This window comes from Aquarana catesbeiana, linkage group LG09 (assembly GCF_042186555.1).
Source record: "Aquarana catesbeiana isolate 2022-GZ linkage group LG09, ASM4218655v1, whole genome shotgun sequence".
Lineage (NCBI taxonomy): Eukaryota > Metazoa > Chordata > Amphibia > Anura > Ranidae > Aquarana > Aquarana catesbeiana.
The window spans coordinates 66712343-66729849 of record NC_133332.1 but is presented as its reverse complement, the minus strand read 5'-3'; the positions used below and the strand labels follow the sequence as shown (position 1 = coordinate 66729849).

General features: G+C 44.1%; 1 protein-coding gene across 2 annotated transcripts in view; it reads left to right on the top strand.

Moving 5' to 3' along the window:
• Positions 1-17507, top strand: part of BICRA (BRD4 interacting chromatin remodeling complex associated protein) — a 123858-nt gene that overhangs the window by 55717 nt on the left and 50634 nt on the right. For both annotated transcript variants that reach the window (XM_073598692.1, XM_073598691.1), the window contains exon 2: positions 12193-12238. In XM_073598692.1, coding sequence (XP_073454793.1) covers positions 12198-12238 — 41 coding nt within the window. In that variant the 5' untranslated portion in view covers positions 12193-12197. The remainder of the gene's footprint in view (positions 1-12192; positions 12239-17507) is intronic.

The window sequence follows — 17507 nt, the reverse complement described above, 5'->3', positions numbered from 1 at the left end:
TGTGCTAACGGCGGATCGTTCATACATTGTACAGATGCTTCTCCAGTTTAGGTTTTCTGACTGGCACTGGCTGCAGCAGGAGATCCATCCATCTGCACCATATAGTGTGGATGTAGGAATCTGTTAGATTGCAGGTTGAATGGAAAAGAAATGTAATGGTGAATGGCCAGTTTAACCTGTCAAAAAGTTTTTCTGACTTTTTATATGCGCTTTGACAACCTTCTGTTGATTCCCATCCAAACCATAACACAAAAAGCAATGTTCTGTTGTTGGTAATGCTGCGACTTATAATTAAAAACCTACTCACGTGCATGTCGTCTGATATTATGTTAGTATACTGCTAATATTTGCTCTAATTAAAGTTTTGCTTTACTTTGCTATTTAGAATCGTAGGCAGAGTCTCCACAATTCTGCCCGCAATTCCAAATCGTGTGGCAACCGTTGCGTAACATACGTTTTGGGTGCCATTATCCCCTGACAGCACTCCAAACACGATGCAATTCTGCCACGAATTCTGCACACCAGTTACGGCAAACCACGTCTTTAAAAACTGCATAAAGCTTGTCGCCTGAAAAGCAGCAGGAGCTTCTATTCTAGTCAAACGCACACAGGGCTGCTAATTCAAGTGAAATCTGGTTAACTGTATCATTTTGACTGTTTTTCCATGCCTATGTCCCTTCAAATCTGAGAGATCTATTTGATCGGCATACGCATTGTACAGACTCCTATTGATTGCTATTGATACATTCCACTAGTTGGGGCTAGGTTCACACTAGTGCAGCTGTGATTTGATCTGATTTTCAGTGCGATTTATGTAGTGCCACTTGGATGCGTTTTTGCATATATTTGATACTTCTGTGTTTTTTGGTAGGCAAAGGAGACTGGATGCTAGTTGAAGAGTATGTAAACACATTTCATATTCCTGATATGTGCTTGCTGTACCATGTACTTGCATGAGAAAGTATCCTTGTATTGCTTCATTTTGTGTGAAATCCCTGGTGTTTCTGTCAGGCCCTCCTGCTTTCCTATTAAAAACTGACCACACTAAGAAGGAGAACACACTGTGGTCAGTTCTCTAGCTATGCAGCTATACACAAATGTGTTGCCTTGAATTTCTATTTTAAACCGAATGGGCTGTTTTTACAAGGTTAGGGTTTACAATCACTTTAACCGCTTGCCGACCGCCGCACAAACTTTTACGTTGGCAAAATGGCACAGACAGGCAAATGGGCGTACAGGTACGTCCCTTAAAATTTGCCGTCGTGCGGTCGCGTGCGCGACCCTGCCGCAAGCTCCGTGAGTGTGATCGTGGGTCCCGCGGACTCGATGTCCTCGGGGATACCCGCGATCGTCTCACGGAGAGGAAGGACAGGGAAATACTGATGTAAACAAGCATTTCCCCATTCTGCCTAATGAGACTGATCACCGCTCCCTGTGATCGGGAGCTGTGATCAGTGTCGTGTCACGCGTAGCCCATCCCCCTACAGTTAGAATCAATCCCTAGGGCACACTTAACCCCTGCAGTGTCCCCTCCTGGTTAACCCCTTCACTGCCAGTCACATTTACACAGTAATCAATGTATTTTTAATTGCACTGATTGCTGTATAAATGTGAATGGTCTCAAAATAGCGCCAAACTTGTCCGATCTGTCCGTCATAATGTCGCAGTCACGATAAAAATCATTGATCGCCGCCATTACTAGTAAAAAAAAAAAAAAAAAAATATTAATAACAATGGCATAAAACGATCCCCTATTTTGTAAATGCTATAACTTTTGCACAAACCAATCACACGCTTATTGCGATATTTTTGAAAAAAAAAATGTAGAAGAATACGTATCGGCCTAAACTGAGGGGGGGAAAAAAAAATGTGTGTATGTATGTATGTGTGTGTGTGTATATATATATATATATATATATATATATATATATATATATATATATATATATATATATATATATATATATATATATATATATATATAATTATTGGGGATATTTATTATAGCAAAAAGTAAAAAAAAAAAGAAAAAAAATTTTTTTATTCAAAATTGTCGCTTTTTTTTGTTTATAGCCCAAAAAATAAAAACCGCAGAGGTGATCAAATACCACCAAAAGAAAGCTCTATTTGTGGGGAGAAAAAGGATGTAAATTTTGTTTGGGGGCCATGTCGTACGACCGCGCAGCTGTCAGTTAAAGCGAATCAGTCCCGAATCGCAAGTGCTCTGGTCTTTGGCCAGCCAAATGGTCCGGGGCTTAAGTGGTTAAGAAACCTTAACATCCTGCAAAAACACATCATAAAAGCATGTACGTGTTCTTGGTGCGTTTCCATTGAAGTCTATTGGGACAAAATTGTGCTGCAATCATGCCAAAGTAGCGCAGAACCCTTTTTCAAAAGCATACTGTGCTGTGCTGGATTGATGTGAATGTGATTTGCATTGTCATGCAAATCTGTGCGACTCAAGTCACATCTGAAATCGCACTAGTGTGGACCAGACCTGAATGTGCTTGTGGACGTTAATCTACTAATGTGAATCGTTTCCACCCCAAATTTGAAGACATTATCAAATCTAAGGCCAGCCATACACTGATAGATCAACTTGGTACATTCAGCCTGCTGATTCGAACCAATAACTTGGGTACAACCAGCCTGGTGAATTCTCTTACGATTATTGCTAGCGGCTTATTTTCCCTGTTTCCCTGTTTTTATCATTGAGACCTCCTACACATGGACTGTAAAGCTAGTAACAACGTCAGGGAAAAAAAAGCAGCGTTAAAGACGCAATTTTATTAACGTTTTGATTTGGCGTCAATGTGCGTTTAACCTAGTTTGTAAGCGCTAACTCTAGGGTGCGTTTCTTTTAAAACACCCCTCTGCTATTTTCCACTCCCAAATTACCCACATAAACATTTTTACAGCTTAAAAACGCTGACGCTAAAAAACATCGTTATAGCGCTAATGCGCGTTTTTGAGCTTTTGTCGGCGTCAAAGCAGCTCTAGCACTGGAGCCTCAGAACGCACTGGTCCTTGGTTCTTTTTTTTTTTTTAGCTTAAAAACGTCCATGCCTGGTACAGCTCAAAAAAGCCATGATGTGTATGAGCCTATTGAATAACATGGAGTGGCGTTCTTAAGCAGCAAAAAAAGCTCCAAAAAGCCGCTGTTAAAACGTCCGTGTGTATGAGGCCTGCGAGTGAAAGTGCAAGAAAAACCCTAAACGTTGGATTGTCACCATAAGGTTGGAGCGGGGATCATCCAATAGGGGCACTAATTCTGGTGACAACCAGGCATTTCCTGTTTTGGCTATGAGACAGGAAGTGAAGGGAAATCTCCCCAATGGGACACAAATGGTAGCCAAAAAAATAAGAGGCAGGGGTTATAACCCTCTTTTTTGCTCTATTCAAAATGAGAAAAAAATAATGTCTTCAGTTCTACTTTAGGGTGTCTATCAACTTTTGGCCTGACAGGCCTGACCTTGCTTGTTCTCAGGCAGTCTTCGGTACAAAGTGTTTTCTATAATTTTCTGGTAGAAAGGTGCAATGGGGTTGATTTTACTAAAGGCAAATAGACTGTGCAGTTGCACTCTGCAAGAGCAGTTGATCCAGAGCTTAGTAAATGAGGTAAAGGTTCACTTTGCAAAGAACACCCAATCCTGTGCAAGAAAAAAAAAAAACAAAACAGCATTTTGGATGACGGAAGTCATCAGAACTTCTGCTTATTTACCAAGCCCTGGAGCAATTGCTCTTGTACAGTGCAACTGCACTTTGCAAACTGCACCGTCTATTTTGCCTTTAGTAAATCAACCCCAATGTCTCTGATTAATGATCTAAACTTTCAGAATGTTTGGTCTGGGCTTTCATTGTAGATATGAGGCTCCATTCACACCAGTGCGTTTTTTTTTTTTTTTTTTTTACGTAGGTTCACCTGGAACATGTTCATATCAATGCATTTTTGTGCATCTGCGTTTTTGGGAAGGGTCAGTGACTTTTTTTAAATACAAAATTGCTTTTTTTTTTGGGTTCAATGGAGAAGCTTCAGAAAAGCATGTAGTGCATTTTTGTCGCGATTTTGCATTTGGAGTTTTTAAATCTGGCCAAAACAAATTTTCCAAAAAAGAAAAAAAAAGAATAAAAAACGAAAATCGAGGTAAAAAAAAAATGCAGAAAGCATTGCAGAAATGCTCAAAAGCATCATGCATAGATGAGGTGAATCGAGCCGAAGGGCCTGGTCATTGGGTAACCATAGACCCAATGCACTGGATGTTTTCTAAACACTGAAATGGGAGATGAAGGGAAATCCTGCTGTAATGTGTAGAACTCCGTTCCCTATTCTTGGTTCTGGTGTGTAGTGTCTGCACGAGTGTGATGACTCGGAGGGAATCCTTCCCCTCCATTCCCCTCTTCTGTGTCTGGTTCCTGTCCATTAGCCTGAACTGAATAGGAGGCAGTGAGGCTGAGCTGTGGTTCCCGTCTGGTGGAGGGAAGGGCTGTCCTCTGTGCGATGGGATTTTACCCCCTCCCTTCTTCTCTCTGATAGTTTGCAGCTTGCAGGGCCGCTGCTGTGTGAGGGGAAAGAATCTGTGTCTGGGCTCTTCAAAGAGGAGGAGGGGGGATGTGTTTTCTGTTTGTTTCTGAGAGCTGGCGCTGACTGTGTAACCATCTCGGTGCCGCAGGCTTGTGGGTTTTAGCTCTGCTGCAATGCTATGGTACTAGATCAGGCCTATACCTTGTGCGATATACAGCAACCTACAATACCAACTGCTGCACTATGCCTCATACACTGATCATATCGGGCCCGGCATTGTGTACTATTCACTGGTCTATACAGTGTGAGGCCCTGGACAGTGCAGGACTAGGCTCTGCATTCTGCACTACTTCTAGATTGGAAGCTCTAACAAGCAGGACTCTCTGATTTCTCCTGTTGGCGCTCTATAAATCCTGTATAATAATACACGCCGGTGTGGACAATGCCAGGCCTGGAGCTGTTGTCGTATGTAATCCCACTCCCTGCACTGTGTAATATACACCAGTTTGTATAATATTCACCGGTCTGTACAATAAGGGGTTCCGCACTGTGCTCTATACACCAATCTGTACAATTATCACAAGTAGTAACCTGGCAAAAGGCAGCGAGTAAGGGTTACAAATGGCCTGCTGCCATTTGTAACCCTTTCCCAGTGCCTTTTGCTGGGTTACTACTTCTGATATATGCTTTTATGGTTATGGCAGCAGCACCCTACACGGTGAATGATCTATGAGCGAGTACTCTATATGAGTGGATATACATGTGCTAAGCCCGCACCCCGTTTCTTTCTACCAATCTGTACAAGTATGGGGCCCTGCACTGTGCTCTATACACCAATCTGTACAAGTAAGGGGTCCTGCACTGTGCTCTATACACCAGTCTTTACAATATGGGGTCCTGCACTGTGCTCTATACGCCAATCTGTACAAGTAAGGGGTCCTGCACTGTGCTCTATACACCAGTATTTACAATATGGGGTCCTGCACTGTGCTCTATACGCCAATCTTTACAATATGGGGTCCTGCACTGTGCTCTATACACCAATCTTTACAATATGGGGTCCTGCACTGTGCTCTATACACCAATCTTTACAATATGGGGTCCTGCACTGTGCTCTATACACCAATCTGTACAAGTAAGGGGTCCTGCACTGTGCTCTATACACCAGTCTTTACAATATGGGGTCCTGCACTGTGCTCTATACACCAATCTGTACAATATGGGGTCCTGCAGTGTGCTCTATACACCAATCTGTACAATATGGGGTCCTGCACTGTGCTCTATACACCAATCTGTACAATATGTGGTCCTACATTGTGCAATATCTGCCAATTTTGAGCTCTGCATTGTGCAATACTGGCCAGTCTGTACAATATGGGGTCCTGTACTGTGCAATATTTCAGTTCAGGTTCCTGCATTTAATATTCACCAGTCTGCACTGGGCAATTATAGTCACGATTCTGTACAATGTAGGGTTCTGCCATATTCAATATATACCAGTCTGTACAGTATAGGGTCCTACAATGTACAATATTCATTTTGTGTGTACAATATAGCCTCCTGCATTGTGCATTACTGACCACGTCTCTACAATATGGGGTCTGTGCAATATTCACCAATGTGGGGTCCTGTTTTGTGCATTACTGACCAGTCTGCACAATGTTGGGCTCTGCATTGTGCCATACTGGCTAGTCTGTACAATATTCACCATGCTGTACAATATAGGGCCGTACATTGTGCAACACTAACCAGTCTGTACAATATAGGGCCCTGCATTGTGGAATACTGACTATTCTGTACAATATGGGTTCCTGCATTGTGCAATTTTCACCAGTCTGTACAATAAGGGTTTGTGCATTGCACAATATACACTACTCTGTATAAAATGGGGTCCTGTGCAATATACACTAGTCTGTATAATATTATAATATAAGGTCTTGCACTGTTCAGTATACACCAGTCTGTACACTAAGTGGTCCTGCATTGTACATTTACTGGCCAGTCTGTTTTATATTGGGGGGGTTTTGCATTGTGTACCACTAAGCAATATACGCCACTCTGTGCAATCCTATACCAAACTGTATAATACCCGGTGTCTGCCCTGTGCATTATACACCAGTCTTTACAGTAATAACATTTTATATTGTACGATTTCAGCCCTGAACTATGCAGCATACACCAGTTTGTCTAACCGTACGTTGTTTATTGTGCAATATACACCATTCCTTACAATACTAAATGTTGCATTCTTCAAAATATAGGGCCCTGTACTGTGCAATATACACCAGGCTGTACAAAACGATGTACTTGCACTAGGATATGTAAACCCGGCTCTATATTGTGTAATATAGCACATATCTGTACATTATAGAGATCATGGCAATTATTATTTTAGGCAGTGTTAGGCCTGCATTGTGCAAGAGCTGGGAACATCACGCCCTTTTGTTTTATGCTGGATGTCCTCAGTACTACTGTTTGTATATTCAGGAAAAGAGCCAAAACCCCCAGCAGCCGATAAGTAATGTGAATTACTATACTGTTTTTTTTTTTTTTTTTATCTTTCTTTCTACTATACTCTAGTTGCTATGGTTTACTGTGATTTGTACGTTCTCTGCGCAAGTAATGTTCAGATCTTCATACCAGTCTGATCATATACTGTATATGTGTGTGTTGTAAAGTTTCCCCTGCACAGTGTGCGGTGGGCGCAGTGTGTAGAACCCGGCGTTCTCTTTGGAGCTCTGGGCATTGTCACAGCTGACTGGCAGCGCTCTTGCTGTGGCTCTCATACAAGCTGCCCTCTTTGTTAGTTGTGCTGTTGTTCGGCCGTACAGCGGTAGTGCACATTGCACAGCAGAGCTCTCTCTTCCGGGCTGGTAACTGATACCTTCTTGGCCCCAACCCAGGCCTGGCTGTCAGCCAAATTTCCCATCTTCCAGAACAAAGTCACCTTTCACCTCTGAGTTCCCGGCCATCAGCCGCCGGCTTGTGATGTCATTTTTAGTTGCCCATGGGATCCCTATTCAAAATGACATTTTTCAGGGTTATTTGTATTATTCAAGGCAGAGTCCTATAGGCAGAGGTTTTGTATGCTTATCAGTTGAGTAGGATAATATGGTAAGCTCACTCAGCCTTAAGGTGTTGTGCACTAAAGTACACACTATCATATTTTTTTTTTTTTCTCGGTTGAACGAAAAAAAAACTGATATCTCTGGTTGGAGACGATGTACTAACAATCTGATGTTAGTACAGCAATCTTCACTGCTAAGCTTTTGTGTTCTGACGGGGAGACTGCCCCCCCTCCAATCAGCGCTCTCAGCCATTGGCTTACAGTGCTGATTTGGGAGCTGGTCAAGTGCTGGTTTTCCAGAATGATCTTTTGACAGACGCTTCTGTCGGACCTGCTGCCATAGACGCAGGCTGAATGAACCAGCTGACGTCACCCGGTAGTCGGGCCTGTGTGTACTAGACTTTAAGCTGGCCATACACTGTAAGATTTTCGTGCGAATGTTTGCCTAAAGATCGCTTGACAAAACGTTCAATTATGCCCTCAGTGACTATACATATTGCCTATGAAGGTCCAGAAAGATTTCAGTTTATTGGATAACGTGAGTTATTAAAGATGTAAGCTTTCAGGATAAGGCCCCTTTCACACGTGCGGATCCATGTTGATCCGACCAGTGAACATCCGCTTGCTCAGTGGTGATCGCTCTGTTGATCCCCCGCTGAGCCGGCGGATGACAGGGCGGTCCCTGCACACTGTGCAGGGACCGTCCTGTCAGATCCCCGCTCTCCCCTAAGGCCCCTTTCACACGTAGGTCCGTTTTCGGATGAAATACGGACATACATGCATCCCTATGGGATAGCGGGTGTCAGAGGATGAATATCCGCTGACACCCAATATCATCCGGCCCCGCTATTGTCTGATTCTGCAGACGGAGGAAAATCCTATTTTTCTATCCGTCTGAAGAGCGGATTGGATGAACACGGACAGACGGTCCGTGTTCATCCGTTCCCCCCCGTACCATCTATTATCTGGATGACTTCCACGGACCGTCTGTCCGTGTTCATCCAATCCGCTCTTCAGACGGATAGAAAAATAGGATTTTCCTCCGTCTGCAGAATCAGACAATAGCGGGGCCGGATGATATTGGGTGTCAGCGGATATTCATCCTCTGACACCCGCTATCCCATAGGGATGCATGTATGTCCGTATTTCATCCGAAAACGGACCTACGTGTGAAAGGGGCCTTAGGGGAGAGCGGGGATCTGACAGGACGGTCCCTGCACAGTGTGCAGGGACCGCCCTGTCTTCCGTCGGCTCAGCGGGGGATCAACGGAGCGATCCCCGCTGAGCAAGCGGATGTTCATGGGGCGGATCAATATGGATCCACACGTGTGAAAGGGACCTAACTCAAATTTATTGGGAAATGTTTAAAGTCCAACTCAGGGCAGCTAAAAAATTCTCCTTTTCAGTGGCGCTGCACCCATTTTGCCTAGGGGAGAGGGGAAACAAGGTAACTTGTGTAATCCTCCACTCCCCCCATTCATACTTTCTATTTGTCCTGTTTATCATTATCATTGAAAGTGAAAGTAAAAGAAAATCCGAAATTTTGGGTTGTCCCCAAAAAAGTAATAGTGGGGAACACTTCCAATGGGGACACTAGTTCTGGTGACATGGGGGGGTCCCCAAGGAATTCCCTTCATTTTGCAGGGAATTTCCTCTTACTTCCTGTTTGGTCTTGAGACAGGAAGTAAAGGGAAATCTCCGCAATGAGACACAGATGGCCAAAAAAAAATCTCACAGGGGTTATAACTCTCCTTTACTCTATCCAAAATGGGGGAAAGAAAAAGTTTTGCCAATAGTTCTACTTTAATCCTTTCAGTGCTGGTTCTTTTTTCATTTGCCCCAAGTTGAGCTTTAAAACCTGACAAAGATCTGAGTTATACCAAAATCCTGCATCATTAATAACTCAAGTTGGCCAATAAAGGGTGTCATCTAAACGTCAAACTTTCTGCAATAATTGTTGGCTAACGCAGTACAACACTCTACTGCTAGTGTGAAACGTCAGAAAAATTTTGTTTGATTACCTTAACAATGTTTTCGGATGGATGGAAATGAATGCGATTCCAAATATGAATCACATTGATGGTTAGGATTTTTTTTGTTCAGATAAGAAACTTTCCTTTTCACTACAGTCTACAGCCCATTCATAGGGGCAGACTCCAGCAGTGAATACGCCTGTGCAGCGGGGGATCTGTCCACTAATTCCACGCTGAGCGGGCAGATGACAGGTCCGTGTCCACTCTGCTTATGCAGAGCAGACACAAACGCAGCCCACTTTCCTCTATGGGATGTCAGATGTAAACAGACCACCTGTCTGTTTACACCTGACTGCCATCCGATCCGCCAGATGGATGGGGGAACTGATTCCTCATCCATCGGTTTTTAGCGGACAGGATCGGATGTCGGCGGGTGTAAACAGACACATGTCCGTTAACACCTGTCGCTCCATAGAGAGCAATGGATGGTCCTATCCGATCCCCCTAAAAAAACTGACAGGCAGACCCAATCGGTCCGCCCGTGTGAAAGGGGCCTAAAAGAATCAGCAATTTGACCACACTAATGCCTCGTACACACAATCGGACTTTCCGCCAACAAAACCGTGGAATTTTGTCCGAAGGGTGTTGGCTCAAACTTGTCTTGCATACACACGGTCACACAAATGTTGGCCAACAATTATGAACGTAGTGACGTACTACATGGTTTTTCAGCTCTTTAACGGCACCCTTTGGGCTCCTTCTGCTAATTTCGTGTTAGAAGTTTGGTGAGTGTTGATTTGCGATTTTCTTTTCGGGTTTTTCATTTAGCACTTTTCAGTTTGCGCTTTTCATTTTGTGCTTTTCAGTTCGTTTCTGAACGGTTGTTCATCAACCAGACATATTGTGGAATCGGAGGAGATAACGTGTTATTTATTATTGGCCTTGGAATTATTGCTTTGACGCTATTTTTTGGTTGAATAATGATTTGATTTGGTATATTTTCTTAATTTTTATAGCTAGCTTAATTGTATAGCTAGCTTTACATACCAGTATGTCTGAGGACAAAATTGGCTCAGACAGACTTCAGCCCATAGCAAATAATCAGATCTTGCTATTTTTTCCTTCCTCTGGCAGCACTGTATGGAGTATTAGGCCTCATGCACGACGGATGTTTTTGCACGTTTTTACAGCTGCTGTTTTTGGCTTCAGACGTTTTTCTCTGCAGTCAATACACTCTCCAGCTTGTTATCCTATGTGTCCATGCACACATAGGCTGTTATCAACTTTTTTTTTTTTGGCCGTAAAAAAAACCCCCAAAACTAGTTGGCTCTAAGAGGAGTTTTTCAGCTGTAAAAACGCTCTAACGTCAAACACTGATAAACACTCAAAAACGTGGCTTACCAGTGTTTTTTTAATGGTTTTGGATCCACTGAAAACAAAAAACCGAATGCTGAAAAAACACTAAAAACCGCTATTGCAAAAAATTTTGAAAAACCTCACTGCAAAGCTACTGCCATTTTTTATAACGTTATTATAATGTCCAGTGTGCATGAGGCCTAAGGGTTATAGTCTGATTACTCTGTATATGTACTTTTACAATACTCCTAGGTCCTGTTATCTCCCATCATATAGGCCCAATTTACACTTGTGTGGTCCACTATGTATATGCACAAAACACGTTTAATTAAGACAGCTCATTATTTGAATGGGTTGTCATCACACCACAGTGGACATAAATAGACTCCTGCAATGCTTTTGCCAACACAGCACACAACGTGCGTTGATGTGTGTGTCAACTCAGGTGTGTGTTGGTTTAATATGTTAGGGTCGCAGTCAAAATAAAGTCTTTGCTCTGCACTGCGGTGTGTGCGTTTTTTTTTTTTTTTTTTAATTAAAGCCTTCTACACACAATGAGATTATCAGACAAATGAGCATTTCTTTGCATGCTAGTTTCCATATTGAAAATGAAGAGGTTACTAAAGTACAAAAAGTCTCATACATCGGAATAAAACTTCAAAAGTCCTGTGTTTGTAGTGTATTTGTATTCTATTTTTTGATCGTGTGCACGAGCCTTAACGTGCACAAAAAATGTGCGTTCTACTGCAGTGCATATATGTGAAATCAGCCAGTTTTGTTTAATTGGAAACATTTTTATGGTTTTTGAGTTTGCTGTTAGGCCTTGGGCACACGGGTGGTTGGTTTGGGTCTTCTGTGTCCAGGAAAGATGGCTGCAGCATACGCTACCCATAGTATTGAATGGCCGGTATTCTTCGTGCTTGCATAAACTTGTGCACACGCTCAGACATAAATCCTAGAATGCACAAGAGCCGCTTTTCAGGGTATAATGTGCGTACAAGAATTTATGCAAGCAGAGTGTATAGAATATGAAATGTCTATGGTCTCATCTCACACCAGGTCTTTTTTTTTTTTTAAAAAGACCTTAGAAATAGAAGGGTAGAAATCATTCTGCTCTGCAAAGGGGTTTGTTCATAAAGTTGAAAAACTAGTAACAAGCATGAAGTTGCCATTGGCAACCAATCAGCGTGCACCTTATTTTTACATTGAATTAAACCTCATGGTGATTTTCTGTTCTTGTGAGATTAATTTTCTGTATTTTTTCTTCCTCACAGTTGACATGGACGATGAAGATGGCCGATGTTTGCTAGATGTAATTTGGTGAGTAGTACCGAGCAGTTTTGAAAAGAGTTAGTGTTGTACTTTAGGCCGTATTCACTGATGCTAGAACAAACCTTCTGTGATCACTTTTGTAAAATGTTGTATTTGGTTGGCGTTTATGCTAATTCTCTGCATTCAATACTTTGAGTTTGTTGCTAGTAAAAATAAGCATATTACAAAATTCTTAACTTTGGAAGTCCTTATTAGGCTACTTATTCCAGATCAGTGGCTTGACATCATCTGCATGTAAGCAACATATATTCCATTACATCTATATGGCCACTTTAAAAAAAAAACCCAGATTTTTATATCGGATACCCACAGTTTGCTTAAACTTCCTTACTTGTTCTAGATGCCTCCCCAGATACATCAGTTAACCTCTTTTTTATTCCAGATATCTATCAGTCATTCTGGGGTCCAGTATTGTTCTAGATGCCTACCTTTTTAAAGTGGTTCTAAAGCCTTAAGGTGTTATTTTTTTTATTTATTTTTTTTACCTTAAAGTAATTGTAAAGGAAAAAATTTGCATAAAAAAATAACAAAGCTTGCACAGAGTAGCCCCAATCCTCCTCTCCTTGGGTCCCCCCCGCTGGTGCTCTGACCCCTCCCTCTTGCTAAGTGCCCCCATAGCAAGCCTCCAAGACGATGTCTATGGAGACAAAACGCGTCGGGAAGGACTCCACTGCCGCCATTTGATTTTACCAAAAAGCGCTTATTTTACATACCTAATGTAAGTGTTCTAGCTTCATGAAACATATTTGTCTTTTTAAACGGAATTATGCTATGTGGCCCTTCTTGTTCTCCTCCTTTTATAACCATCCTCACCATTTCCATGGATGTTTGACCACCATTTCCCATGAAATCACCCTGTGAGGACATCCTCCATCTTATGAATGGGCGTCCCCAGTCTAGTGATTCGAAGAAACAAAGAGTCCATCTACCATTGTTGTTTATACAATACAGCTCGTTTGACCCACTGAGCGTACGTTCTTTTGGGTTCAAACGTTTTGGTAAGCCTTCTGTTTATCGGTGGTGGTTCCCTTCACTTTAGCCACACATTTCAGTCACCGTTTGGATATTAATATGAAGTTTCTTTGAACTTTTTTTTTTTTTAATATTTGACCCTCACGGACAACCAACTACTTATATGCATGGCTTAATTTATGTTTACAAATTTATATTTCATTATATCACTGAATGTATTCGGGTTTATTGCCCATTTTGACTTGCATCACGTTTAGTTCCCTCATCAGAGGGCTACACTATTTGTTTTTCTCCCATAGCAAGCAGCTTGCTGTGGGGGCACTCTTGCATACTCGCTTCTGAGTTCCATCCATAAGACACAGAGCACTGCTCAGCCCTGCCCCCCCACTCCCCCCTCACTGACTGTGATTGACAGCAGCAGGAGCCAATGGCTCCTGCTGCTGCATCCCAGCCAATCAGAAGGGAAAGACCCAGGAGAGCCTCGGGTCTCGTGCACTTTGCTGGATCGAGATCGTGCTTACGTAAGTATTGGGAGCGGGGGGGGGAGGAGCTGCACACTGCAGGTTTAGAATGCATGAAGGTGAAGAAAAAAAACCTTCAGCCTTTACAACCACTTTAATGCATTCTCTATATACAGGTTAAAAACCTTTTTGCCTCCTAAATCCTTACCGTAGCCCATTTTTGATCCAGCACTGTGCTCAAGAACCGTCTCTCACAGGATTGATGCCAGTGGTAGCCATTGACTCCTGCTGCTGTCAATCAAATCCTATGACAAGGGAGCAGGGTGCGGGGCAAAGCCCCACTGTTTGTATCTATGGACGCAGACAACAGGGCTCGAGAGTGAGCCTGCACAAGTAACCTAGTCAGCCGCTTGCTGGGATGGGGTGCTCGGAAGGCAGGAGGAGCCAGGGGCGTCGAGGGGGGACCTCAAAAGAGGAGGATCTAGGCTGCCCTGTGCAAAACCATTCCACAGAACAGGTAAATCTAACGTGTGTTTTTTTTTTTTTTTTTTTTTTAAAGCAAAATTAAATGTTTTAAATCATTTTTAGTGAACCTGTCCCCAAATCATGCACAATAATGTATTTACATATTTTGAACCAGCAGTAAAAGCACTTTTTGAGAGCAGTTTTTGTCAGCCTGCCAACCCAGCTGTTGGAAGCTGACTTGAGGCTGGGTTCACACTGGTCCGACAAACGCTCCGACATTGAGAGCTCATGTCGCATGACGTGTGAAATTTAATGTTTCCCTATGGGAGCCGTCCTAACTGGTCCGACACAAGTCGTTCCGACTTTAGAAATGCTCCCTGTACTACTTTGGTCCGACTTTGATCCTACTTCAGCCTATTGACTATCATTGAAGTCGGATCAAAGTCGGATTGCCGTCTTGCATGATCCGACTTCGGCACGCGACTTGTGCTCAGATGTTCTTGAGGGGGAACTCCGCGCCAAATTTTAAATAAAAAACCGGCATGGGTTCCCCCTCCAAGAGCATACCAGGCCCTTGGGTCTGGTATGGACCTTGAGGGGAACCCCCTTTGCCGAAAAGACGGCGTGGGGGGTCGCCCCCAATCCATACCAGACCCTTATCCGAGCACGCAGCCCGGCCGGACAGGAATGGGGGTGGGGACGAGCGAGCGCCCCCCCCCTCCTGAACCGTACCAGGCCGCATGCCCTCAACATGGGGGGTTGGTGCCTTGGGGGAGGGGGCACGCTGCGGCCCCCCACCCCAAAGCACCTTGTCCCCATGTTGATGAGGACAAGGGCCTCTTCCCGACAACCCTGGCCGTTGGTTGTCGGGGTCTGCGGGCGGAGGGCTTATCGGAATCCAGGAGCCCCCTTTAATAAGGGGGCCCCCAGATCCCGGCCCCCCACCCTATGTGAATGAGTATGGGGTACATGGTACCCCTACCCATTCACCTAGGGAAGTGTCAATAAAAAAAACCACAGTACACAGGTTTCAAAATTGATTTATTGGGCAGCTCCGGTATCTTCTTCCGACTTCTCCCGGTGTTCCGCCTCTTCTCCCGGGCCCCGCCGCTATCTTCTTCCAGCTCTATTGCCAGCGAGGGGCCCGGTCTGCTGCCGCTGTCTTGTCGCCGCTGTCTCGCCGCTTCTTCTCTTCATCTCTTCTTCCGATGTTGACACGACGCTCTCCCCGGCTGGAATGCTCTCTGTGCGCTCTGCTCTGACTTATATAGGCGGTGACCCCGCCCCCTTATGCCGTCACAGTCCCTGGGCATGCTGGGACTGTGACGGCATAAGGGGGCGTGGTCATCACCCGATAAGCCCTCCGCCCGCAGACCCCGACAACCAACGGCCAGGGTTGTCGGGAAGAGGCCCTTGTCCTCATCAACATGGGGACAAGGTGCTTTGGGGGGGGGGGGCCGCAGCGCGCCCCCTCCCCCAAAGCACCAACCCCCCATGTTGAGGGCATGCGGCCTGGTACGGTTCAGGGGGGGTGGGGGGCGCTCGCTCGTCCCCACCCCCATTCCTGTCCGGCCGGGCTGCGTGCTCGGATAAGGGTCTGGTATGGATTGGGGGGGACCCCCACGCCGTTTTTATCGGCGTAGGGGGTTCCCCTCAAGGTCCATACCAGACCCAAGGGCCTGGTATGTTCTTGGAGGGGGAACCCATGCCGGTTTTTTATTTAAAATTTGGCGCGGAGTTCCCCCTAAAGATTCATACCAAACACAGTGCCGGGCATTGGCGGGGATCCAAGTCGGATCCCCGTTCATTGAAAATCGGACACATGCCGGCTTCATGTCGCAGGGCAAAGTCGGATCCAAAGTAGGACGGCTGTCGTGTCGCACCAGTGTGAACCCAGCCTTAGAGTCTTGATGATCTTTGAGAATTAATAACATCACATTAGAAGTAGCTAGAGGTGGGCAAACTTCTACCATGACAGCATAGACTGGACACAGGTGAACTTTAAGCTTGTTCTAGATCTGAGGATGATTGGGTGTAGACATGACCTTCACCATTCTTCCTAACCCTCTTGTATTGAATTGTATTGTTGCTGTATTGTAAAGAGCTGCGCATACTGTTGGCGCTATATAAATCATGTATAACAATAATAAAAATATGTGCCTTTGATGCCAGGAGATAGGAACTCGGCTTGGAAGCTCTAGCAATGGCTTATCTCGGGGTTGAGATCTGACCCCTGGAGTTTGGTTTGCAGGCTGTGACTGCTGTTGCACACAGACGTGAGATTATCATCTGGTATATCAGACATTAGCCAGATCTATTGATCTATCTGATTCTGCAAACTCAGTATTTTTTAAATGCTGGGTTTTTAGTATTGTTTATAATGGGTCACCACCTGACTGTATGTGTGTATCCTAGTTTGTTCAAGCACAAAATCAGTTCTCAGTAACTATGATTGACAGCACAGGGAACTAGAGCGCATGCGAGGAGGTAGGCAGGGTAGAGATTTGTACAAACAAGGTTTGCGTTGTTGTGCAGGGACAACATGACGCTCATACCAAGTAAATGTATGTGCATTTACATTAGTATCTCAGCTATATTTATTTTGTGTGACTTTTAGGCCTTGTCCACATGGGCTTACTATGGAGAACACCTGTACCAGGGCTGTGTTTGCCTGCACAGGTGTTTAATGCATCCCCATGCAGGTGGCCCCATTTATGTCAATTGGGATGTGGCCGCTGCATTGTCCCCTATGGCGCGGCAGATGTCCGCTGATACCCGCCACCATCCGATCCGGTCTGCCAAAAACAGACAGATGGTGGTCCTATTTTCCATCCGTCCAGTGGATTGGATGGAAACGGACATGCAGTCCATTTAAATTTGAATGCCCCATAGAGGAGAATGGCACTGTGTCCACTCTGCCTAGCAGAGCAGACACGGACCTGTCATCCGCCTGCTCAGCAGGGATCAGCAGAGAGCTCCCCCGCTGAGCAAGCGGATTCCACTTAGCGGATGCGCCCATGTGAAAGGGTCCAAATATTTATTTTTTATTTATTTTTTTTTGGGTTCTGGAATACCAGTTCTTGTTTTGGTAGATTGAATATCAGGCTGGGTCACCTTTTTTTGTAAACCAATACTTTATAATATATTTTTTCTTACTGATTCTGTTCAATATTAGAAAAAAAAAATACACGTCTTCATTTTTTTATTGGGTGAGTATAATTTTTGCATATGAATAATTTAGTATTTGCCAATTGCAGGCCGTGCAATATCTCTACCCATGTAGTCTCTCTGTACATCTGTTGTGAAGTTTGTGAATTCACCCAGGCTGCCAAAGACAAAGCGTGCTTTGCAAACTAAAT